Source organism: Falco rusticolus, chromosome 3, assembly GCF_015220075.1.
Source record: "Falco rusticolus isolate bFalRus1 chromosome 3, bFalRus1.pri, whole genome shotgun sequence".
NCBI lineage: Eukaryota > Metazoa > Chordata > Aves > Falconiformes > Falconidae > Falco > Falco rusticolus.
The window spans coordinates 14,093,312-14,119,237 of NC_051189.1; the positions used below are offsets into that span (position 1 = coordinate 14,093,312).

The 25,926-nt window shown below is 37.3% G+C and overlaps 1 protein-coding gene across 6 annotated transcripts in view; it reads right to left on the reverse strand.

Moving 5' to 3' along the window:
• Positions 1 to 4,406: 4,406 nt before the first annotated feature.
• EFR3A (EFR3 homolog A) overlaps positions 4,407 to 25,926 on the reverse strand; it is an 86,237-nt gene continuing 64,717 nt past the window's right edge. For 5 of the 6 annotated variants that reach the window (XM_037379302.1, XM_037379301.1, XM_037379303.1 and 2 more), the window contains 10 exons: positions 25,767 to 25,842; positions 22,410 to 22,571; positions 21,042 to 21,173; positions 20,457 to 20,524; positions 19,158 to 19,285; positions 13,999 to 14,087; positions 10,418 to 10,466; positions 9,260 to 9,363; positions 8,642 to 8,691; positions 7,158 to 7,413 (listed from right to left, as the gene is read on the reverse strand). In XM_037379302.1, coding sequence (XP_037235199.1) covers positions 7,308 to 7,413; positions 8,642 to 8,691; positions 9,260 to 9,363; positions 10,418 to 10,466; positions 13,999 to 14,087; positions 19,158 to 19,285; positions 20,457 to 20,524; positions 21,042 to 21,173; positions 22,410 to 22,571; positions 25,767 to 25,842 — 964 coding nt within the window. In that variant the 3' untranslated portion in view covers positions 7,158 to 7,307. Of the gene's footprint in view, positions 5,588 to 7,157; positions 7,414 to 8,641; positions 8,692 to 9,259; positions 9,364 to 10,417; positions 10,467 to 13,998; positions 14,088 to 19,157; positions 19,286 to 20,456; positions 20,525 to 21,041; positions 21,174 to 22,409; positions 22,572 to 25,766; positions 25,843 to 25,926 lie in introns of those variants that run through there. The other variant, XM_037379300.1, reaches the window with a different exon arrangement.

Sequence of the window (25,926 nt, forward strand, 5' to 3'; positions counted from 1 at the left end):
AGCTAAACAACAGCAATCCCAGCTTGGGTCAAAATCACTAGCAACCTTGTTACTTTGATATGAAGGATGCACTAAAAGATACAATCTTTGTAGGCCTTTCTCATTAGATTTCAGTTGTAAAGCACACAACAGCGCAAATATACAGCTTAAACACAGGTGGTGACCTGCCCAAAATGACATATAATGTCTTATTCAATGGGATTACTGATATTTCCATATTTTCTCTGGGCACGTATCTGCAAAATCAAAACTACTAATAAGATACTTCCTCTGTAAGCGCATTAACTGTAAAAGTGAAGGTTTGAATTCTTTACCAGAAGCAATCATATAATTTTAACTTGGTTGGCCATTCATGCGTTGACCTGCCATAATTGACTTCGTGTTGTGTTTGCACCACTTGTGACGTCTTCTAAAAAAGTTAGATCAGTGATTCCCACTCTTTTATTCAGTTCCTTTGTCTTATACTCTTCAGCTGCATCCTTGATGCAGTTGTGCTGTATCTCACTAGGAAGCAGCAACAGCACCTCACTCTCACCAGCAGCTTCCCCAGTGCTGAACACCGAGAGAAACACAAGCCCCACAACTCCCTCACCACCACCACCACCTTCAGGTTCAGAGTTTGGGTTCAGTTCTGCATTATGTCCCAGCGTAACTTCCCAGGCATCTCAGAAATGAGAACCAGAAATCAAGAGAAGATAGTTTTCCTTCCCACTTGAGGTGTCTTCAGATGTTAACTACCATGACAGAATGCAACAGCTCAGGTACCACATTACCTGATACACTTGGGTTCCAAGTTGTATGATTCTGAGCCTGCAAACCTACGGTAGGATGAAAAAACTCAATGTGGCCCAACAATGTGCACTCGCAGCCCAGAAAGCCAACCGTGTCCTGGGCTGCATCAAAAGAAGCGTGGCCAGCAGGTTGAGGGAGATGACTCTGCCCCTCTATTCTGCTCTGATGAGACAACCCCCCCACCCCTGGAGTACTGCATCCAGCTCTGGGGTCCTCAGCACGGGGAAGACATGGACCTATTGGAGCGAGTCCAGAGGAGGGCCATGAAAATCATCAGAGGGCTGAAGCACCTCTCCTGTGAGGAAAGACTGGGAGAGTTGGGGTTGCTCAGCCCGGAGAAGAGAAGGCTCCAGGGAGACCTCAAAGCAGCCTTTCAAAACTTAAAGGGGCCTTATAAGAAAAACAGGGACAGACTTTTCAGTAGGGCCTGTAGCAGCAGGACAGATCAGGCATTGAAGAGGTCCCTGCTCATTGCCAGGGGGTTGGACTAAATGACCTTTAAAGGTCCTTTCCAGCACAAACCATTCTATGATTCACTAAGGCTTTTTAGAACAAAACCCATTGCTACAAACTTTCTAGTGATTGAGCTGCTCTGAAAGGTCTGGATTTCTTCTCTATAATCTTCCACAGCCTTGAACCCTGACACAGAAGCATTCCTTTCAGATCAATGACCGTATCCTAATGCTGGATAGGAAACACTACCCATGTTCTTCCAAATCATGAAGCAGTCAACTAAATTGTATCATTTGATCTCCTTGTGCAAACTGAAAGTTGTGAGAACAGCAGGTGAAAATGCCAGTGAATGTGCTCAGATGAGCAGTTGTTTGTATTCTATAAACCAGGGGTCCTCAAACTTTCTAACCAGGGGGCCGGCGCGTGGATGCAGCGGCAGGCAGCCATCGGCGGCTGCTTGGTTCCCCCCCCAACCCCCGGCGGGGGGGTCTGTAAATAACCAGGGGCAGGATTGAGGACCCTGGGGGGCCGTATCCAGCCCGCGGTCCGTAGTTTGAGGACTATTTTTCCTACATTAGAACTGCAAAGGATTCGGGCAGTGCAGGAAAAAAAATAAAAAGCAGCACACACACCAGAAAAACCAACCCCAAGATAAAAAAACAAACCAAAAAGGTATTTAGCCACATGAATCTCACTGCCTACGGCGGCTACACCCTTAGCACTAGTGAAAAAACCCCAAACCGAACAAAAAGGTTTTCTTTAAGGCAAGGCAGACAGGACAGTTAGGTGATGTGAGAAATTCTATCTGCAGACAAGACTTTAATTAACACCCACCCCACCCCCATTATGCTGTATAGAAAGAAGGCACTCCAGTACTTAAGCAAAATACTACAATTCTGCAAAATGCCCATCTTTGTCCAGTGCCGACAACGAGACTGGTATGTTTACTTGTTTCAGAATTGGAATTTTATCAGCCTTTTATCATAGTGATGAAAAACTATTTTATATTTCACAGCATTTATAAATAAAAATGATAATCAAAGGGCAGCTCGATAATTAGCTGAAATTAATTAGCCAGAAAAACTGGCCTTTAAACAAGTGAATTAAGTGCATTGCTGCTTAACAGCAATACAAGCTTCTTTGTCTGATTGACAGTAGCAGTGCTGCTGCTCTGAAGCCTACACTTAAAGTACACAGTTAAGAGAACAAACCCAGCCCTTTCGCTAATTATTAGAAACTAGTATTACATTCGTGGTTATGCAAGTAACGCATGCATATATTCACTCAGAGATGCTGAGCTTTCTGATTGCAGAGATAGAGACGGATCATTTGAATTGCTCAAGTGACAGAGAAATTACAATATAAATATGCTGTCATTCAGGCAATGTTGTCATTACTTCCTTCGGGCTTTTTTCCAGTATCTCTCTTATTTCAGGAAGAATTTAACAGCAAAGTTGTTCTGTAATTAGTACCACATGAATTGTGTTCATAAAGAGAAGTCTTAAATAATCTAGCTATGATTAGCTAGATTCATTCATCCTCTGAAATCAGTGCTGAAAGAATAAAAAAATGGTGAGCAGATCAAGATGACAAATTTTGCACAGCTTTTTTTTTTCCTCCTCTTTTTCCTCTCATTAACTTCACACTGTATTTTTCAAAGATTTGGGGCATAGCTGGCCAAAACCTAGTTAGTTTCCTCAAAGCAAACAAACAACTAATTTATTAAATACTAATCTAAAAAGATTTCCTACTTCATTACATACTAATTTACTTTCAACTTTTTAAGCACTTATTCTTTGACTGTAAAGTGGTAAAAGTATTAAAGATTTGGGAACATGATTTCATAAACAACTTGATATAATTTAAAATGACACGAACTCTGAAAACCAGCACTATTCAGGTGTAGTGGTCATCTTGATCACAGTATCATTAAAATGTCACTGCTTACATGAGTAAAGTCGTTCAAATAAAGACAACATTGTGAAGAAGAAAAGACTTTCAGACAGAAACTCTCCCAGTACCCAGAAAGTAGCTTTTAACAGATCACCTTTGGTTTGTCTTACAGCTGCAGTGGCTGCCACTTCTGTCCCTCCTTGCCTGGTCTCATGTGGTAGGGTGCCAGAATCACTTATTCACCTTTACACCTTCTCTTTAGCTATGATTTAAAATAACCTCGCCAGCGTGGCTACTCTTTTTCTCCCCGCATTGTTCTGAGGTATCCATCATCAAAATCTTGCTCAGACCAACGTGAGCAACAAAAAAAGGTTGCTGTTAAGAGCAACCTCAAGTGATCAGGTTCCGAGATCCATGATAAGTCACAGATCACAGAAAGAAGATGCTTACCCTCTAATATTTCCTAAATATACAGAAAGTTTTAATTAATGCCTGCAAAAATTAAGAACAGTGGAGCAAGGAAAAAAAAGACAATATAATCCTCTATATAGTAGAATGTATCACATGTGAGCGAAAAAGGTCCCAGCTTCCTCAAAATAGAAAAAAAACCCACTGTTCTTCCCTCAGGGTGCATACTATTAAAACCATTTAAATGTCCAGAGACACTGCAGAGTCTCCTCCTGTGGAGCCTCCTTCTCTGGAGACATTCAAAACCTGCCTGGACACGACTCTGTGCAGCCTGCTCCAGGTGAACCTGCTTCAGCAGCGGGTTGGGCTAGACGATCTCCAGAGGGCCCTTCCAATGCTGACCAGTCTGTGAAATAAATGCATGTTATCCAAAAAAAAAAAAAAAAAAAAGTAACAAACAACAGAACACTCAGCCCCACTAGATGGCATCACTGAAAAAGCTGCCTGTGGGTGAGCTGTGTATCGATCTTCGCACACACCGACAACTTTATTCATCGATACTACAAACTCAGTATGTCTGCTGACCAGGAGGCAGGCCTGAAAAGCACAGCTTATATGTCTTCTTGAAGCTTCTTTGCTATGAGGAAGTGATTTTTGAATTGTTGCATTCTCAAATTTTGGTGCTTTTAGTAATAGTAATAGTTTAATCATAAATAAAAGTAGTAGTTTAATAATGCTGCGATGCAATGACATTTGCGGGGGGGGGGAAGGTGTGTAAAATTAGGTCTATATTACATGCAAAAAAATGTCACTGACATTTTAATTGTAAGCAATAAAAATTAACCGACACCTCAGAAATATTAATTTTAAATTTTAATTTATTTTATTGCTTAAATATAGATTGCACAGTGTGTTCTTACATTTATTGAAAATGGTTCATTACGTACAGTACAGAATATATGACCATCAGAACAACAGACAGATTAGCCCTACTCTGATTTTGGACAACAGGCTATTTCTATCTTTTGAAATTAACAAGGATTTAATTTACTTTAATGTGACCCACTATCAAAAGCTATAATTTTTCAAATGACATAATGGGAAAGAGAACCCAAAGCAAAAGCTGGAATACATTTAAAGGGCTGGATACTGATTTATAAACATTGTGACAGCACTCAATGTGTTGCAGATAACACAGGACCAGTATGCAGATGGAGCTTTTAAGTTCTGCAACTTGTCTCAAGAACATGTAAGTGAAACAAAGCAACTTTATACTGTACAATGGCATTCTTAATCCATTTGGTTTCTTTCTTTAGCTACATATAACAATAGCTACCAAAACAGTACATTTTACAGTCACTCCTATCTCCCAGCTCTCTAGAAAGGCCCGAGTGAAGCAATTATCAACTTACAGACTCCCTGAACTTCCAGAAAGGAAGAAATTAAATATCATGTGAACACAGTGTGTTACAAGCTCTTCATTCCCTGCACAATACCTGCACAACACCTGCATTTCCCAAACAAACTTTGTTTGAACATTGAAAACATGGAAACCTACTATTAGCATAAATGAAAAAATACTTCATAAACAGAAAACGAAATGCTGAATCTAGTTATTTTCACATGCAGCATTCATGCAACAGAATTTAATCACAGAAACAATCCTGTATTTACAGCACAGTCTCCATACTGCAAGAGTGTAAACAGAAGTACATTCTTTCTTAGACTCCTCATTTTCTTTTTGTACAAAAGTGCAGTGTTATTCTTAAAAAATTACAGTGGATAAGTGTTTTACATTGTATCCCTAGGTTAAATTTACGATTTAAAAAATTACACTCTTTATATAGGCCAAAAAACTATTATGTCTTACCTTAAAAAAAAAAAAAAAAAGAAAAAGTGAAAACTAAAAGCTAGAGTCCTATTTATGTGTAGACTGTGGTCTGATCAGGCTGATAACGCTGCAGCAGTAAAAATCACAACGGAATGCTGTAGATAAGGGGCTGTTTCGTCATCCACTAACAGCTGTGATTGCACTGTTAAACTGAAAAGAAGGTCTCAATTACCTTTTGAGTTTTGTGAATGCTTTCTGAAAGTCTCAGCATGTTATCTCATAGGTTTAAGTAGCTGATATTATGTCACATCAGGCTTTTAAAAGTAGTCCAGTGGAATACTGTACTACAGTTCAAAAAAATTAAAATCCTTTTTACAGTGGGCTTGCAAATGCTCAAACCAGCTAATTAGCTGGTCTGATAACCAGATTCACATCTTAGAATTATGCAGTCAAAGATTATTTTAGGCTGGAACTTCTGAAGGTCATCAAAACCAAGCTCCTGCTCAAAGCAGGGCTAAGAGATTGTTAGATCACTTTATTCACGGCCTGATTGCTGTTGATGGAAACTGCTGGCTAACTTAAATGTTTTACATTTATTACACATATTTGAGAACATTCATTCATGTTTGTGTTGCTTCAGTCAGATTCAGAGAGATTAAGGGACTTCAAATGTACTATTCATGGCATCAACAAAAGCTGGTTTTTTTGTCTGCAGAATTTAATGAGTCATAAAGCTAGTTTTGACAACTCTTATCAAGATGTCAGTGATTTGCCATATCAGTTTTACTTCACTTATATTTGAATATATACTCAGATACATAAACCTATGAAAGTTACCATATTTTCCTTATTTCTAGAAAGGTTTGAGAAATGAAACAAAAACGAACACAGAGATGCATCTCTAAAAATGCTTTTGCTTGACAAGATATATAATGAGTTCTGGTCTTTAAATGGTTTCATCCGGTTTTCTTTCAATTTCTAAAATATCATTAAAAAGCTGTATTAAACTACAGAGAAATACCTCAGAGAATATATTTGTAATTTCTGTATTTATGATTTAAAATGCCCTCAGTTTATTTTCTGCTATACTAAATATATCTCTCGTGTATTTATACTAAAGCAGACAGTAAAATACTACTGCATTTTCAAAAGTACAGTTGTAAACCATACACCTTAAGACATGAAAAATATTGCACAATTCAGTGCTTCGAGAGGAGATTTCTCCTCTCTTAGGCAAAGCAGTTAACTTTTAGCAAGAAACACATGACATACACTGGGTGTATACACCTATGTGATGCATCAAAAAAATACTTAAGAAGTGTCCATTAATTCATTTACTGTACTTGAACACATGTAAGGTATTGGTTTTTTCCACATAGTCCAAAATAAACAAGTTGACTAGCTATGACAGCATGAACAAAAGGGAGCTAAGTTAGTGCTCCACTGGTTCCATTTAACGAGATGAAGCAAGCCAAAAGCATTCTATTTGGATATATAGTTGAGATGGAGAGGAGGAAGAAAACACCAACCAAACAAAACCCGAAACAAACCAAACCAAACCCAATTCAGCTTCAACACGTTCTTTAGTTACAATGCCTCAAATAAAGGAATTTACAGAAATACAATATCCTAGAGTAACTGAAATATTCACCTATATGGCAAGACAAGTTTTAAATCTGACTTTTAGATGTACTCAAATATGAAAATGAATAAACATGATCTATGAAAAAACCTAACTACAAATCTGTATTACAGAAGAAAAAAACTCAAGACCATCTCATGAGTTTGGCTAGAGTAACTTGTATTTGGCTCACGACCATCATTATTTTAAAGTTAGCTTAGATGAAATAAACAATAAAATTTGAAAACTCATCTTGTTCTTTCTATTGTACTCTACTCTAAATAATGTCCAGCAGACTTCAGAAGACACTTAATACACACAAAGATCTGGAAACTTCATCTCATAGACTGGAACAGATTGGTAATGAGCATGTCCAGCAGTAATGGTCATCGTTCCTGAGGGGCTAGGTGGAGGACTGTGTGAGAAGAACAATCAATATATATAATTTATAATTATAGACTGCTTTCTTTTTTGTAATGTTATACACTAATAGCTGATAAACAAGAGTAAACTACCAACCCCCAATCATATTTTATCCTATTCCTGAAATTCTAATGAAATTATCATGCCTTGGGTTTTATTTTTTTGTACTTTGATCTAAACCATCAACTTCGCTGATGTTACAGAACTATGAAAATGTATTTTATTACTAACAAATACTATTTATGCTGCACAAAGGATGTTCACAGCTGTCTATAATAACGTCATGCACTATTTTGGGTGTTCAATATCTACATACTTTCTCAAACAGATACAGCAATGGTAAAACAACAGCATTCTTCAGTACTACCAGTATACATAGAAATACTGTAAGTATACTATGACATGTTTTCTGGATATTCTCCACTACCAAAAAGATTCAAAACACCCCCATGAAAATCAAAGTGACTGTTTTAGATGAAGACTACTTTTTTTTCAGCGCGCTGGTTTTAGCTGGGGTAGAGTTCATTTTCTCCATAGTAGCTGGTATGTGGCTGTGCTTTGGATTTGTGATCAGAACAGTGTGGATAACACAGGAATGTTTTTGTTATTGCTGAGCAGCGCTTACACAGAGGCAAGGGCTTTTCTGCTCCTCACCCCACCACACCAGCAAATAGGCTGGGAGGGGCACAAGATGCTGGGAGGGGACACAGCCAGGACAGCTGACCCCAACTGACCAAAGGGATATTCCATACCATACGACATCACGCTCAGCAATAATAGCTTTAAGCGAAGAAGTAGGAAGCAGGGGACATCTGGAGTTACAGCATTTGTCTTGCAAAGTAACCGTTATGTGTGATGGAGCCCTGCTTCCTGGCAGTGGCTGAACATCTGCCTGACGATGGGCAGTAGTGAAGGAATTCCTTGTTTTCTTGCGCGTGCTGCTTTTTCTGTACCTATTAAACTGTTTTTATCTCAACCCATGAGTTTTCTCACTTTTACCCTTTCAATTCTCTTCCCCATCCCACTGAAGGGGAGTGAGTCAGTGGCTGTGTGGGGATGAATTGCCTACCAGGGTTAAACAACAACATTCATCTAAAACAATTCTTTCCTGCCTATTACATGTTTTTAAGAGCACTATGACACGACCCATCTGAAAGCAGTCACAATTAACTTTATAACTAATTTTTCATTTATTATATTCTTCTTGCATAAAGCCTTACCGAATGGTGAGTTCCAGTATCTGTGCAAGTCTATCATGGAGCAAGTTTGCCTAGGGGAAAAATAAAATAAAATAGCAAATTATTAACTGCTATATATTGAACCGCTAAAAGGAATGAGCAAGGCCACACTCAGTGAGCATGTTCCACAACACCACATGGCAAATCTAGGCAGCATTTCTTGTCTTGATTTCTTTTTACACTGCTGCAAGGATTCTGAACCCTGAAGAGGGATGTGAGTTTGCTTAACAAACCTGAAATACATTTAAATTATTCAAAATATATAAAGAGCTAAATACTGCTCCAGTTATTCCAGAATGAAAAAAGAATGGACTGTGAATCTAGATTTCAAAGATAGCAAGGAAAACATTAAGATGAAGAGTGTACAAGACTTCCATTCCTTTTCAAATGGTCTAGGAACAACCAAAAGCACACTTTAAATAACTGGAGTCTCCAAACACTGATATAATAGTGGACACAACAATTGAGGACAAAGATCTGAACTTCTTCAGAAGTAACAGCAGCAGCGACATGATAATATAAATCACCTTTAGCCAGCACATCCCCTTTAATGCTTATACAAGTATCTTCAATGCTGTATAACATTTTTCAGAAACTCACTTTGGTTTCACATTGTGCTGCAATTTCTTCAAATGGTGCTTTTTGAAACTTTTCAATCACAAGACGCCTTTTCTCTTTTTCTTGTTCTTCAAGTCCATTGTTATCTTAAAGTTTAAAAAAAAAAAAACAAAAAACAAACGTAATCTTTGCCTATCAAGTACAAGTGATATAAACCTTCAAATGTGCACTGAAGAAGCATACACAGTATTTGAAGTGATGCAACCATATGCAAGCAAGCTGTCATCTGTCATTGCTTCTACAGAAAAATGCAGATACAATTCCAGGGAGCTGGTGTGAGGACCCCTTTCTTGCTATGTGCTTTAACTACAAGTACATTCAGGTTTCCTTTTGCTTTATCATCTGGACTCAAGACTGCACTTCTCAGTCACTGCAAACAAGTTCAACAGAAAAGAACGGAGTATCTTCCCTCCCAGTATCATGAAGATAGGTGGGCAGAATTTTCTATTAGAATTTGGGAAAAGTGAGTTCAACCTCCATAGGCTGCGTGAAGCTACAACCAGCTGGAACTTTCCAGCATGTAATGAATTTAAGGAAAACTGTCAAATTTATTTACTGAAAATGTCAGTGCCTATTGTTTAAAACATTAAAGTCTATTCCATATTTTGGACAAGATTTTGGTGGACCGAACAGCATTTATTAGTAATTAGTGATATGAAAGAAGGAACAATGATAATTCTCAGTTCTGGTAACTAGGTCGCTTGTCATAAAAATATTCTTTTTAAAAAAGTAAGTGTTTTTGAAGTCTGCAATGTGTACCTTACAATCTGTTTTCTGAATGCACTGAAAACCTGAAAGTCTTGGTATGCAAAAAATACCTAAGTTGTTTTATAAATAATTACTCAATGGAACTTGAAAATCTCACATTATTTATAGCTTGGACTATAAGGGCAAATTTAATAGATGACAGCCATTTCCAGATGCTTGTCATTCAGTCACACTAGCTTCAGAAACTGAATTCACTAAAATTATCAAGATATCATTTCAGAAATTTAGAAATACATAGCTGGTTTTAAATAAATTTACTAACTGAATAAACCTAAACGTAGTATTTTAATTGTTATTCTGACCATATCTTTTTCTCTAGCAATTTCACAGTAAGCTAGAACTATGCTGCATAAAAACTGTAATAAATCTTACCAATTGCTTTCTTCAAAGCTTCAAAGGTGATTTCTTCAGTATTATCAACCTAAACACAAAGAAACAAAGCCCCTTAAAACCTCACATGTAACATATAAGCTTCTAAAAAATAAGGAATGTGATAAATACAGAAGGCCAAAACAGCCACAGCATTTTCTGCCTTACAATTTTCTAATAGCTTTATCTGGAGGTTCTATTACAGCTGACAGATCACTAATTCATGTTTTTAAGCCACTGCAATTAGTGAGGAAATTGTTATCAAACAAGATCAAGAAAAACTTTCCAAGTTCTAGCCAAGACAGTCTATGGCAACAATACTTTGGAAAAGGACTTAATTTTGGCAGAACAGTCCTTTGGGTCAGGAATATGCTGCGGTGTTTCTATAGTTAAGCGTCAGTACTGGTTCTTGGACAGCTCTTGTGAATAAGAGCAACTGCTTCCTGAGACTAGCTGAGCTACCAGCAATGTGGTACTAAAAGAAGAGATGGTAGCAAAGGGTAGAGTGGAAATTTATTACTGCTTTAGGCTAACTTCATACCAGTACGGGCTCCCAATAATTTGGTGCTTATGCCATAAACGTTGGAGCTAAAAGGCTCTTCTTAACAAGCTCTATTTGATGCACTGAGAAAATCTGTTCATTTAGCAATATGAATATCCATTTGTTGCTGCAGATGTACTTCATTAGGAATTGCTTGGGGCTGCAAAATTACCAAAGATGCATGAACATTTTCTCCGAAGAGCTCCAGCTCATGGATCTTTTGAGTTTCAATTCTTTGTAGACCTAGAGTTTCTGTATCATTAAGTATATTTACAGTGAAACCACTGTGATAGTAGTAGGGGGAGAACGCTTAGGTGGCAGAACAGTGTTCACTTGAATATACACCATGGTTTCTTGCCTTGGACTGCCTTACGTTAATCCTTCAAAACTAACTACATGTAAACTGCCAGCACTTTTATTTTTCCTTATAAACACTAATTGTTTAGAATGGTCTAATATGATTTAAGATAAAAGATCTGTAAGGTAGCAAAAAGTTATTTTACCCTATTCAGAAGACTCTAAACTCCTTCAATTTTTCAATTCATTGATTTGACCTATAGTAAATGGAAAAGCCAGAAGTAACTGTTTCCTTTTTACATCGGTGATGTTCCAGGAGATGGAGCTGTAAATGATACTTTTCTAACAGATTTTACCACATTAGCATTGTATTCTCTACCTCTGAATATATAAAAGGTTAACAAAGACACAGCAAAACACCCTTTATGCCAAATATTTGTGGATGTGGCTAGAGATAGAGTATTCAGGTTTTGAAATAATCACCTTTTACACAATTCATATTTGGGAAATATTACTTGTTTATGGCAGCCTTTCAGATTTCTAATTAACAACCATAGTACTTGCCGATATTAGCCAGCATTTTACTTTGTTATTAATATCAGAAGACCTAGCTACTTTTACAAGTGTTTTCATCTTATAAATGGTGGTAACTATGGAATAAACCATCTTCCTGAACAGGATTCACTAGCAGACTTGCCACAACAAAAAAACGTTTGATTGCATGTACAAAAGAATTTCATTTGTATTGTATACAGTAACAGATATTTTATGAATAAACAGTCTTCTACCTCAGACAGTGTACCAATGATACCATACATCATTAATCCTAAAACTTCCATTAAGTGGTTTATCCTTGCAATCATAAAGCCTCATGGTCCTTTGGATAATGTTATACTTACTAATCTACATAGGAATAAAACAAGATATAATATACTTGAAGTTTTTTCTTTTTTCCTCCTCTTGAGTTACATCCAGTTTATCACCTTATGTGGCAGGTGGCCAAAAATGCACATTACGAAGGCACAAGATTAGCCAAAATTACAGAGCACCATTATTGAAGTGGTTGAGTCACCATCCCTGGAGGTATTTAAAAGACATATAGATGTGGCACTTAGGGACATGGTTTAGTGGTGGACTGGGTAGTGCTGAGTTAACAGTTGGATTCAGTGATCTTAAGGGCAACGAGAAGTTCATTCTTGACTATCTACCAGTTTTTCAGTTGTTCATGATATAGGTATCAAAGGGCAGTTAGTTAATTGGAAAGTACTGGTTTTCCCTTTGCATTGTAAACAAACATTGCAAAGCAACTAAAGGAGGAATGCTTCATTTCATGCATTTCTGATCAATAAAATTCTTGTTTATAAGAAAGATAAACAGTAATTCATTATCCAAGACATTGTACCACATTAAACTGAGAACTCATGCAAAGATTTTGATTTATCTACAACTGCTGTATCATCTTCAAAAAATGTCCATAGATCAATGCTTAACACATCAGCATAATCACCTAAATCTGAAGTGGAAACTTCTATAATTTAACTCTACTTTCATGAGAGATGTTCAATATCATACATATAACACATTATTTTAATATGTAATACATAATACAATAACATATAGTAAAAGATTTTTAAAAAGGATACTAATTGCAAACACCCCCATTCCTATTTAGAGCCTTTACTTCCTTCAGAAAGCTAAAAATTGTGATAATCTGGCTTTTTTTCAAACAGCTTTTCTTCTTTCTTCTTAACTTGTGTCTAGTTTATCTCTATGCTTGCTAAAGCATGACAGCAAATGAACACAAAATACCACCTGAGGTATCATCAGCACAAAGCAGAAAGAAAAAATAACAGTGATGCAAAACCTAAATCACTTCTGTCCATAAGTTCTAAAATGAAACTTGCTCCTTTGCAATAGCTTAATATTGCATTTTTAACTAACATTCACTTTGACTCTATCCACACATTGTTTCATATCCCTAGCTGGTTTGTGCTTGAAGATGGCAAAGGTAGGTTTCTTTTGCAGGTCCAAACGCCTCAATTTCAACAGCTAATCTCTATCACAGCCAGGAGAAATCTGGTTAATAAGAATCAGCAGAATCTTGAAAAAGATTCAGCAGAAATAGAAATTTATTTTAAGACATACTTCAAATGAAGTGTCATAAGATGTGGGATCATTTAACTTATAATGCAGTCTTCCTAAGGGGTAATCAGCATCAGCTCCTGTACACTACATATGAACTTTTTATTGCTACCTTATTCTTCCTGTGACTATGAAGCACTGTGTGCTAAACTGTTTTGGTCTATGTATGTAGCCTGCCCAGCCTTTACCTGCCACCCTCAAAGACAGCAGGTGTCCCACTATTCTTCTATCTGTCAGCCCCATGCTGATGAAAAAGATGCTCAAGACACTTCAGATGATGCAGATATACAGATGCAGGACTCCATTTGATCCCTCAAAATCCAAAGAAAATATTTCAGGATATTTACTCACAAAATATTAGTTGTTCAGCATAGATATGTATTACTACCATATTCTGCAGCACTATCTGTAAAAACTATAACAACAAAATGTTTTTTACAGCAAGATCACATTTCTACAAACACAGGAGTAAAAAAAAAAAATCAAAATAACAAAACAATTTATATTGCTAAAACAATTAGATACAAGACTTTCTGGGAAAACTTCATTTGCATCCCCCCCTCCCCTGAATATACTGCTTTAAAATATTCCACCATTTTCATACCTTATCCTCTGTGTTATTGCCAGGCAGAATATCCACCTGAATAGATACTGTGTCCACAATGCTCTTCCTCCTAGAGAGTCTGTCCTCATCTAGAAGAAAAACAACTTATCTCACTTTTGTATAACAGTTGAAACACGATCAATCAAATTTCTACGCATCAGATGCTGATTTGTTTCTATATGCCTATCTAACCAAAGATCATGTATTTTATCATTTGGACTGTTGTGAAAAGTTACCAGTTACTGATCTGAGTTACTAAATATGAAGGAAAATAACCTTTTTGTTGTCCCTTCCCCCTCTGATCCCAGACCTTGCCAACTTTCCCTTAGAACACCAGATTTTTTTTTAAAAAAAAATATGAGATCTTATCAAATGCCTAATAAATAACATAGCACATGATGATATATTGCTGCAGAGTAATTTACAAATATTTTTTTCATTGTGAAAATGAAATATTAAGATCTTAATCTGAAGGTATTCTGAAACAGAAAAGGGCTTCTTAGAAGCTGCCTCATTGACAGAAGAAATGAAGATTTCTGAATGAAATGAACAGCACTCCTTCCTTGTTCTTGTTACTATAAGCACCATATTCAGTCAGAAGTCTAAAAATCTACTTGGAAGAAAAATTTCCGTTTCTAACTTCCTAAAAACATTTTAGCAAGTCCAGCTGGCCTCTTCAGAGTAAGACCAACTGTGCTAATACTAAAAGGAGCACAACAATTTCATTAATGCATAAGCAGATCATCATCAAATGATCCATCAGTTGATGGATTTTCCTTTTGTGATTGCATTCCTGAGACAAACACACCAATAAAATTTTCTCATTTCTGACATTTAATCCATTAACAAAATATTAAAAAAAAAAATCAGTAAAAATACATTTACAGACATGTCATGAGGATCCTCTGACAAATGGAGACTTGAGTGGCCTGACTTCTGTGTATCTCATTTACAAAACCATGAATTGTGATGGCACATTTCATATTTTAGCTGAGATCAAGACTTTTAGACCTGGCCATTATTTTCTGATGACTTGAACTGCACAGTTAGAAGCACCTACAGGCACCTGATACTAAGATAAGGGGAGCAACTGTAAACCCCCCCCCGCCCCCACTGCAAGGTAATTTATGCTGGTTCTTCTGCAGCCTTTGTTTAAACTGCTTCTAGCGAAGCCCTTTTGCAGTGCAAATATTGAGTATGAACAAACAGGATTCATTCCAGCAGAGCTGAACATACTCAGCTTTTGAAAATCAAGAAATAACTTTCACAAGTCACATAAACAAAATGCCATTTTAAGATCAAGAGGCAGTGACAGAACAAGATTAGTGAAAAAACACCTGAATTCTAGCTATCTTTGCCAGGTTCTCAGAGACCCGGAAGCATTTGAAGTGGCATTTTGAAGGATTTACTTAATTTTTAATCCCTGATGGCTCGCTGGTACACGACCCAGTACACACAGTCTGAGGAAAGCACCTTATCCCTCAAGAGTAAACACAAGACAAAACTACATCTTTGCTGCCATCTTGCTGCTCTCTCTGCAATCGACATGCAAACACCAGAAGATACATTTCTGGGACTACTTTGGATAGAATTAATTTTTGCAGTGGATGCCTCACTCTACTTGCCTAATAAAAATGCCCATTTGTCTCTAATTTCAATGTATTAAGTGAGTAAAAATTTGTGAAAATTGCCATTTTTTTCTGTTGTATGATGTAAAGGCCATCTCCACACACACAAAGGAGCCCAGTGGCACCAGGGCAGTGGCGGAGCCCTAATAACCACTGCCCTGTCCCCTGCCAGGGCTGTCCCAGGCACCCACCCATAGGGCAGTGGGAGCAGCTCTCTGGGTCACCTCACTGACTGTGGCGGTATCGGTGACTGGGGTACCGAACACATTGTGGGATGCAGGGGAACAGCATCTTGGGATTGCATAAGGCTCAGTAAGGGATGTTTAGGGGAGGAAGCAAGGGTGGGGAAAAGGAGGACTGAGATGGTTTGAGAAGGAGCAAGCAAGGAAAATACTGGGTGAAGGCATCAGTCCCATGTAAACCAGTTACTGATTGGTACCTGCATCTGGCCCTGCTCTGAGCATCACCAGCACAGCCTGCCCCATCTTCTGATTGAATTCCATTTCTCTTTTCCTGGGGGAGGGACTCTATTCTTTGTGCAGGTGTGCACATGGGGGTCTGAGCGCAGCACCTGGAGTCAGACCACAGGTCAGAAGGCCTGTGTGTCTGGAGCAAGTGATAGTGCACAGTATCAATGTGTGATCACGAGGGAATATCAAGCGGGACCAGCAGGTGAGTGGGTCAAGTGGCCTGGGAGCAAGGGGTGTCTGTGTGCGTCTGGCGCTCTGTGTCTCTGAGGGGGAGGCACCTGGAGCAACCAGGAGGCTCAGGCCAACTGTCCGAAAGACCATGGAGCCTGGGGGGTTTATTGAGACCCACATGTACACACATGTCTGCGCTTCTACGCACAGCTGGGATCTGTATCAGCAGCTGGACTGGGGCTGTGGGCCGTGGGGACTCACATATTCAGGTGCCAGTGACTGGGGAGACTGCGAACCAGGAGACAGCTGGTGAGCAGTATGTAAGCCCAGCTGCTGGTGGGATGCACACAGAACATATGCATGTATACCTGTGCCACTAACAGGCCTTCATCCTGAAAAGCCAGCCAATAAGATGAATCATCATTCTGTGAACAGCTGAGAGCTCCTTCCAACTTTTTACCAAGTTCTTGCAACGTCACTCAGAGGTAATTAGCACTACCACAAAAATGATACCTACAGCCCTACTACCTGCTCTGAAAAAGAAAATCAGAATATAATGTAGAATCCCAAATCAAGAGTAAACACAAAGACAAACCTTGCAGCTGGTAACACTGCTACAGGTATATCAAGGAGATAAAAAAAAAAAAGCAGAAGGAACAAAAAATACACTAAGTACAACACAATTTCTGGCTTAAAGATCTTCTAAAAACATATTGTCTTTTTGACTGTGCACATCCTATACAGACACACTACAGCTAGCAGGAGAGCAGGCTGACTACAGCTCAGTTTTACCTTTTGACTTGTGTCTGCACTTATGAGGTTTTTTGCCTGATGAAAATAGAGCTAAATTAAAAAAAATTATACATTTATAGACAAAAAAATTATTAAATGTGCATTTAAATTATCAGCTTCCCCCCTCCCCAAATAAGGAAGAGAACAAGGTACAGGAAGTTGCAGATATTAATGTCATTCAAACTGGTAAGAAGTCCCAAAACCTAAAACAAAGACAGGATGATGATTTTATGTCTATAAGTCATTGTTAAGCATTATATCATTGATATTCACAAATGCTAGAAATAATTAAGATAAAAGCTTTACTGGCTTTCTGGGTTCAACCATAACTTTCACAGGAATATAGAAAAATTGGATCCATCTTTTACTGAAATTAAATAGTATGTTTTGAGCACTATAGCATTATAATACTAGCAATGAAACATTTCACTTAAGTAAAAAATGAAAAGTTCAAGAATTCCAAGATACTCACTTTGATCTTGATTTAGTTAAATCAAAACCTTGGAAGTTCTATTCCACAGGATCAGAGATTAATGATCTTAATTAGACATGATAACAGACATGGAACCTGTTTTGATTACAGCTCTTTACAAAAAGATTACAAAAGAACTAGAATAATCTGATTCACATATGCTGAGATTTAGTGTTAAATATGGCCATTTCTCATCACCTGAAAAGGCAGTTAATCACATATTTGCAGTTAAACTCACTTAACCTTGATATCAGAACTTGCATTATCTTCCTCTGTAGAAATGCATTTTAATCAAATTATCCATGAAAACCCTAGCAAGGTCATTTGAGTACAAATAAACCTCAGTTTCTAGAGGAGGCTTAACAGAAACTTTACGCTAGGCTCTTTTTCTCGTTCACTCAGTAAAAATTTGAAAACATTTCCTTACTTGCTACCTACCTCTTCTGCCAATACTAAAATGTAACATTAACTATTTTTCTGGACGCTAGAAGAAATAATCCATCAAGTATAGCAACATTTTCCTTTTTTAGAAGACAACAACCAGCAACAGAAAACACAACACACTGCAGTTGTGTCAGAATATATCACTAGTTTGCCTGCTAGCACTTGGGACAAAACCACATCTGCTGTTCTGGAGAACTCATTCCCTCCCATAGCAGCTATCCAAAAAAGCTTATTCAAGAGCAGGCAGCAATGTCTCTGAATCATACTGTAAGTGTGATAGATCTGGTATTCACTGTCCATATGTACTATGTTTCTTTCTATGTGTGTGCTACAAAACATAGGAATCACATTTTCCTGCTAGGTCCTTCTATTTCACAAAAAGGTCATGTTTCAGACAGGGATGCCCCATCATCTATTACAACAGCAACCAGTTACGTACACAGAAAAACAACACATGGTTAATAAAAAAATTCTTCAGAAAATGTTTTTCAGCCCATTTTTCTCAATTGGCTGTTGAAAATACATTAAAACCTGAAAACACACAGTGCCACATACCAGCTAGTCATTCACACACTATGCTTGCATCCCAGGTAGCACAAACTCTCACAAATCTTCCTCAGGCTATTTTCATTGTGTTACCTGACATTAAGCTAGCATAGGTATCTAATGGAGGAAGACATAAAATTCTTGATTAAATCAACATCTGCTCATCAGGAATTTTACAAAAGCCATAACTCAAGTCAGCACAAAGCCATATGGCAGAAGGATGGAATATGTTCCAATCCAGTCTTTACATAAAAAGGATAAACTATGTCAACTTGTGTAATCCTTCCTTACCTTCTAACCAAGTTAATACTGAGTGAGGAACAGTAATAATCACTACTATCTTCTTAGGTATTCTTTCAAAAGCAAAGACTTTAACAAAGAAGTGGGTTCAAGAACTTTCTGCCCCACCTCCTGAATTTAAGGAAAAAATAATCTTAAAGGGCACAGTGTTGAAACTTCTTAGCAATAATACAGCTGCTAATGAGGGGGGAAAAAAAACATCTTGGAAAACGAAATTACACTTAGGATTAAGTTTTGTTGCCAAGTAGGCACATTACATTTCATTGGCACACAACACTTTAAGAAAGCATTCTTAGTAACTGCTACTTAGTAGTCTTGCCACTAATCACCACTCACCTGTTACCTGGGGTACATATGGAACTGACAATCTTTCCACGCTGTATCCACTGCCTCCTAATGATTCTGCAATCTTGTTTGTCAGGAAAAATAAATTTTTTTCATCCTTCTCTAAGGATTTTGGAAGACTGTGAAAATATATATTTGAAGTTATTATCTACCAACAGATATTTGCTCATTACGCAAAGTACTTTTCCAGTGTATGCAAGCAACCAAAAAGGGTCAATGGCAATGATTTGATGGAAATAAAAATTGCTTAGTTTTTTAGGAATAAATATACAGCCCCGAATTGCTCCATTTAATACCTCTGTAACAGTTTAAATTATCTTAACGTTTCTTGGTTATCAGTATGTTCCTCACCTATTCTGCACATCTTGAAAGAATATGGTCTCTACATAGAAAAACCTGCAGAGTAATAGTATTTCCCATTTGCCAGCAACGTGCCATTTCATCAAAAAAGATTAAGGGTATCCTGGGCTGTACCAGGAGTACTGCCAGCAGGTTGAGGGAGGAGATCCTTCCCCTCACCACTGATAAGACCGTACCTGGAGTACTGTGTGAAGTGCTGGGCTCCCCACAACAGTAGAGACAAGAGTTCAACAACGAGTCACTAAGGTAGATTAAGGGACTGGAGCATCTCTCCAATGAAGAAAGACTGAGAGAGCTGGGATGGTTCAGCATGGAGAAGAGAAGGTGGATCTTATCAATGTATACAACTACCTTAAGGGAGTGAGGATGGAAAGACAATAGTCAGGCTCTTTTCAGTGGTGCCCAGTGACAGGACGAGAAGCAACAGGCACAAACTGAAACACAGAAGGTTCTGCTTGAACATCAGGAAACACTTTTTTACTGTGAGAGTGACCAAGCACTGGCACAGGTCGCCCAGGGAAGTTGTGGAGTCTCCATCCTTGGAGATATTTCAAAGCCATCTGGATGTGGTCCTGGGCAGCCTGCTCCAGGTGACCCTACTTGAGCAGCAGCATTGGACCAGGTGATCTCCAGAGGTCCCTTCCAACCTCACCCATTCTGTGATTCAGTGAAAATGCATTTTGCTGTGTTAGCACTTACACCAAGCATCATACTGGGCGGATGTAAATGCCTCTCACTACAGTAAAAAAAGTCTGAAAAACATATTTTTTCCATATATGCTTTTAATGCTTGGTTTTCTTCTGCCTATTCTGTACGCTATTAATCCTCTAAATTATTTTTCACATATGCAATGTATTTCAGTAATGTGTGATTTTTAATGGTAAAATAGGTACTTCACTGTTCCTTATTTCACATTCTATATGTACTTACTTGCATTTGTCCTTGAAAATTGTTTCTGGCAGAAAATAAGATGCTTCCAAACTTCTAGTTTCGATGACCTGAAAAAAAACCCAAGACAAACAGCAGAAATGGAGTAGTTCCATAGCTGTTTTCTCCAATGACTAAATTGCCTGAAGAGGTTTTACTGTAGCAGATTACCAACCCTTCACTAACATCTACCTCAGCAGAAATTAGGCCTTTAGAATTTATTTTAACCAGAGAAAGATTGTGGCACTCACCCTTTAGACTAAAAATCTAGTTCTCAGGTCTTGTGCATGTCAGTACTGTTACCAAAACCAGGGAGGTTGTAAAGTCTTATACCAGATGGGGATTTAGCCCATTATATATGGTACCATAAACAAAATACAAATGCTATACCCTGAGAGAAGAATATTCTGTGCATAATTTTTAGAGTCTGCAAGTAATGCCATTGGAGACTGAAGACAAAGAGCAATGTTTGTGGACACAAGTACAGGAGATCAACACCACAAGCAATTACTTGACAAGTTATTTACCCATTTTACAGTAGGATATGTACTGTTCTAAACTGACTTAAATGACTTAATTATGTGTTACCTTGCTGACATGCTGACAAAAAGCAGGAACTGCAATCATCTGACTCAGAAAGTTTAAATATGCTGCAACCAATGCCATTACACCACAACGATTGAACATTGGCAGATTATCCTCATTGATGATGGCAATGTCCTGAAATATAAAGGATAGCATCATACTTTTCAAGTTAACAGGCTGTCCTGAATATATGAAAGTTGAAATTATTGTTAGTAACACTAGCTGACATATGATGACTATCTGGTATTAGTTAGCATTTCATACCTCTTATCTTAAAATCCTAATCTTTTAGCTCACTCCTGAATTACATCTATATATTGATCCAGAGTTAAAAGAACTTGAAGGATTCAACCCCCATGAAGAGAAATAAATCTACTCAACTCAAACCTCTGTTTCTCAGAGAGTACAGGTTAATGACTGTAAAGTCTCTTGTCCTTACCACCTGCTGATCCTAACTTTTTAAAGGAAAATTAGAAATTAGAAACAGTAGTTTAATAATAAAAAACACTCTTGTGAGTCACAGATACATAGTACCATAAAGGGAATTATTTAATGCTTATTAGCATTTCTATGTTTATTCAGATTGTATTATTTTTGCTCTAGTAAAACTCACAATGTCATTTTCATCAAGTAAGGATTTGGTTCAGTGACATGTTAAAACTGAGGATGCACTCTGTGTTTCAGAGGTTTCATAATGCAGGTGCACACTAGGGAATAAGGTTAATGACAGCAAGTGAACTGGGGATACAGGACAACTTCAAATTTCTATGGCACATACTAGCACAATTTTTTTTGGAATGCTTTAATTTCAACACAGATAAATCTACTAAGTTACACTGTTTCACTGAGTACTGTATGCAAGTATGAAATAATGTTTGATCCTGTAAAGGAAATGTAAAGGAATAAAGGCTGTCAATACATTCATACAATTTTACCCCAAAGTAAGATTAAATAGCCTGTTTCAACAAATATTTCCAATCGATCAATTAACAAAAAGCTTTCTCCCAAAGTGAGGACAACCCACACAATGTATATGGAATACTGATTCATGATCACAGGTTGTAGGAAAACCTTGTCAATTTGTTAAATAATATCAGTCATTCTAGGGAATATTTCAACAAATATCACTTCTCCTATATTTCCTGAAGAGAACACGCTGTAGAAGTTTGTAACAAATCTGATTAGCTGAAGCTTCCCTATTAATAGTGGCAAGAACAAAGTACACTTCCTTAATGGATTGATCAAATTCAAACTGAATTATGTGAATTCCAATCTGAAGATCAATATACAAACAAAAAAAAAGTTATCCACATCTCCAATTAAAAATTCAAATTGTCCCTCAATGAATGCAACACTGATTTAGACTCGTACCTGCAAAGCAATAGCTAATCGAATGAGATCAATAACCACTTCTTCATTGGCTAGTTCAATTGTGGTAAGAGCTAGAGATGTAAACAGTAGCTCAAAGTTTTTTTGGACATTGTCTTCTTCTTTACAGCCTAAGTAGATGTGTCTGTACAACTGCTGACCATGCTATAAAAGACAAAAAAGGGAAAATGAGTACTAAAATCACAGAATACTTTAGGTTAGAAAGGCTATTTAAAGGTCCTCTATTCCTATCCCTACTCCAGGCAGGGCCAACTTTGATGTTATTTTAGATAAAGAATTAATAAAAAAGGATAAAATAAAATACATGTATATACATATACACACAAAAAAGTACGATTAATCAAGACTACTATAACAACAGCTTCTGTATAAATACAGTACTATTTAATGTAGAACTATACAGGTGGGGAATATACAGAGAACTGCATGTGAATATTGCACTGCGTGTCAGACATTGGCATTCATTTCCTATTGAAATATTCAGAAATAAATCTGCCCATTTATGAAAAGGAGGGGGGAAAAAGAAGATCTTGAAACATCCACAAGAACATTCAAGTAACTGAAGAGCTTTCAAGGGTTATCCTTGTGAAGATATCACTTTTATTCACTAAGCAAGTCTCCTTGAATAGCAAACTAAGAAAAAATTCTTCTAGAGGATGTTTCAGAAGATGAGTAGGGCTCTCTAATGTACATAGAGGCCTCCACTAACTGTAGTGATGAACGCTGATTATCTAATGAAGGACCCTCAAATTAAAAGTGACTTTCCCTTCCTTGTAACACTGTGCCTAACCAATCTTCGTAAAGAAACTATTATCTTAACACAAAAAAAACCCAAAACAAACAAACAAAAACCCCAAAACAAAAGAAACCACAGAAAGGCAGGATAAGCAGCAGGTTTTGCATGCAACAACCCAGTACCACTCCAGCATTCTTAGTCTGTAGAGGATACAGGTCTGTATCAGTTGACCCAGTTGATTTTCAAGATCTAAGGACTGATGCTTTATCTCTGGAAGAAGTAGATCAGCTCCAGAAGGAGAAAACTCGTATTTAACACCTGCTTTTCAAGCAGGACATATACACGTAAGAAATAATAAAGATGGCATTGTTTATTTTATTACTTCTAAAATCAAATATATAGATGTTCAAATATATGTTTTATTTACAAAAGTGGGAAACCAAGCTACTAGCAAAGCACAGAAGCCATTATGAAATAAGCATTGTAAGAGTTTGCTATTTAAAGACAAGGCATATTTGGAAAATAAAGGCATATTTGGAAAATAAAAGTAATGAAATTATTCATCTCACTGATAAAGAATTAAACTTGCACATGAAAATAGATTAATACATGGATCTTCTCAACACACAGTATCTTCCCAGAAGATGGCAAAATGCAAGAATTGCCAATGTTGAAGTAATCTTTACGTTTGCATAATTCTAGTATTAACCAAAACAGGTGTAAATTTACTACAAGGAGTATTAACTGTACTAATTTAGCAAGAACATTTATCTTGCAATATTACTTTAAAGTTGCACAACTCTAGTTTGCATGTTATTACATATGTAGTATTTTTGCCTCTGGACAACTTAAAGTGCAATTATTCTGTTTTATAATTAGAATATTAAATTAAGTTAGCACTCTGAAGACAATTTTTTTTATTTCACAGCTAACAGGAAACAAAGTAGCATGGGATAGCTGGAAGAAGTCAATATATTTTCTCAGCTAACAGTGATATATGTTCTAGCCTGCTTTAGAGGTGACTTCAGTAATTTGTATTTTTTTGTTTACAAACCTATCTACACACATAAACCACAGTCAAGAATGACAGACCACACTAAATAACTGTAAGTATATTTCCCACAAAGAAAATAAGGTGTTTACTATAAAGAATTTCACCCTACATTATCATCATCTAAAAAAAAAACCACCTGTTTTTCTTTAGAACTAAACATACTCAAAAGTCAACTGGCATAATGTCCTGTAAAAACAAACTTGTAAGGAGATGCATTTTTTCTTCAAAGTTAAATTTCTTTAATCTCTTTACCTAAAAGGTAAGACACAAGTCCCTGTACAAAGGCTTTTTTAAAAAGATTTATAAATAAAAATTAATCTGAAAATACAACAAAATAAAAGCTATACAAACGAGAAACTACTACCAAGCATAAATAAAATGCTGCATAGGGATCTAACTATAGGGAAGGTTTTTTTCAAAATAATGGTTTAGATATACACTGTTCTAATTTCATACATGCAAAAATTTTCACTGAAGATATAAATGAAAATTTCATTCCACAGAACCACCTCTCAAGTCTAGGGCACCTCAACAGTGAAGTCACTCTAATTTGAATTAAAGTTGCTCGACAGTGATCTTTGCAACCTGTCGCACAAACAGAGTTATAGAAGAAAAGCAAATCAACTGATTCAGTTATTGTGGCACTGTGCTCCCCCCCCCATCCCGACCTAACAACGAACAACTGTATTTGGCCCAAAGTGGATTTGGGAGCTTGACTCCAGCAGCATGCCTATCCCACAAAACAGGTAATGGATGTGGTCTAACAAATAACTGAGGGACACCCGGGCTGAGGTGGGGGCCTCACAGCCTGCTGTCCAGGAAGGCTCCCACACATCTCTAACTGTGAATCTGTACCACAGGTCGGTCTGTACAGAATCCTCCCTGCTCCAGCACACCCTGCTGACCTTCCAGAACTGATACCTCCTTAAGGGCCAGTCAGCACACAATAATTGACTTAGTCCCATCTCACCATGAGTATAAAATCTGGCACTGTAGACTTTTTTTTTAAGGACAAGAACTCAAACTACCGGGTCAGGGTCAACGGGCCTGGACCTCTCCTCACCAAGAAGGGATGTCTCTTTACTAAGATTTGTGCCTTTGACTACATCAGATGTCACCTGGGACAATACTGTTAACAGAAGTGCTGAACTCTTAACTCCAGGTCGATTTTTGCAGGAAGTGCTTTTATAAGCAGCAATGCTGAACTTGTCATATCTGTCACCTTAGGAAAGCATCAATTTTTTTCAACTTTGTGAAACTGTTTCAGTGAAAGGCCTTAAACTGGGCTCTGACAGGCAAATATTGACTCTGATGAGTGGCTCCACATATAAATCCTTTTGACTTAAAACAGTTGACAGTCTGAGACTAGGATGATCTAGCCGCACCTAGACTACTCTCTGAGAAGGAGTTTAGAAAGCAATGGGATACCTTCCAAACCTTGTGACTCAACAGGAGGGCTGCCTCCCCCACAACCCCACTGACTCAAACTAATTTAACAGTTACTTTATCTTCTTTCCAGATAGGAAAGTTCACTTTTTCATCCTATTACCTTTTTCATGAAGCTCACGTCTTGCCTTGAAATTTTGTCTCGTTTTATCTTTAGATCAGAAACATCTGGTATTATTCTACAAAGGAAACAAAAACGTTGTTTTAGCAAAAAGTAGCTGCGGAAGAGGATGTGAAATACATGAACTATTCAACCAAATCTT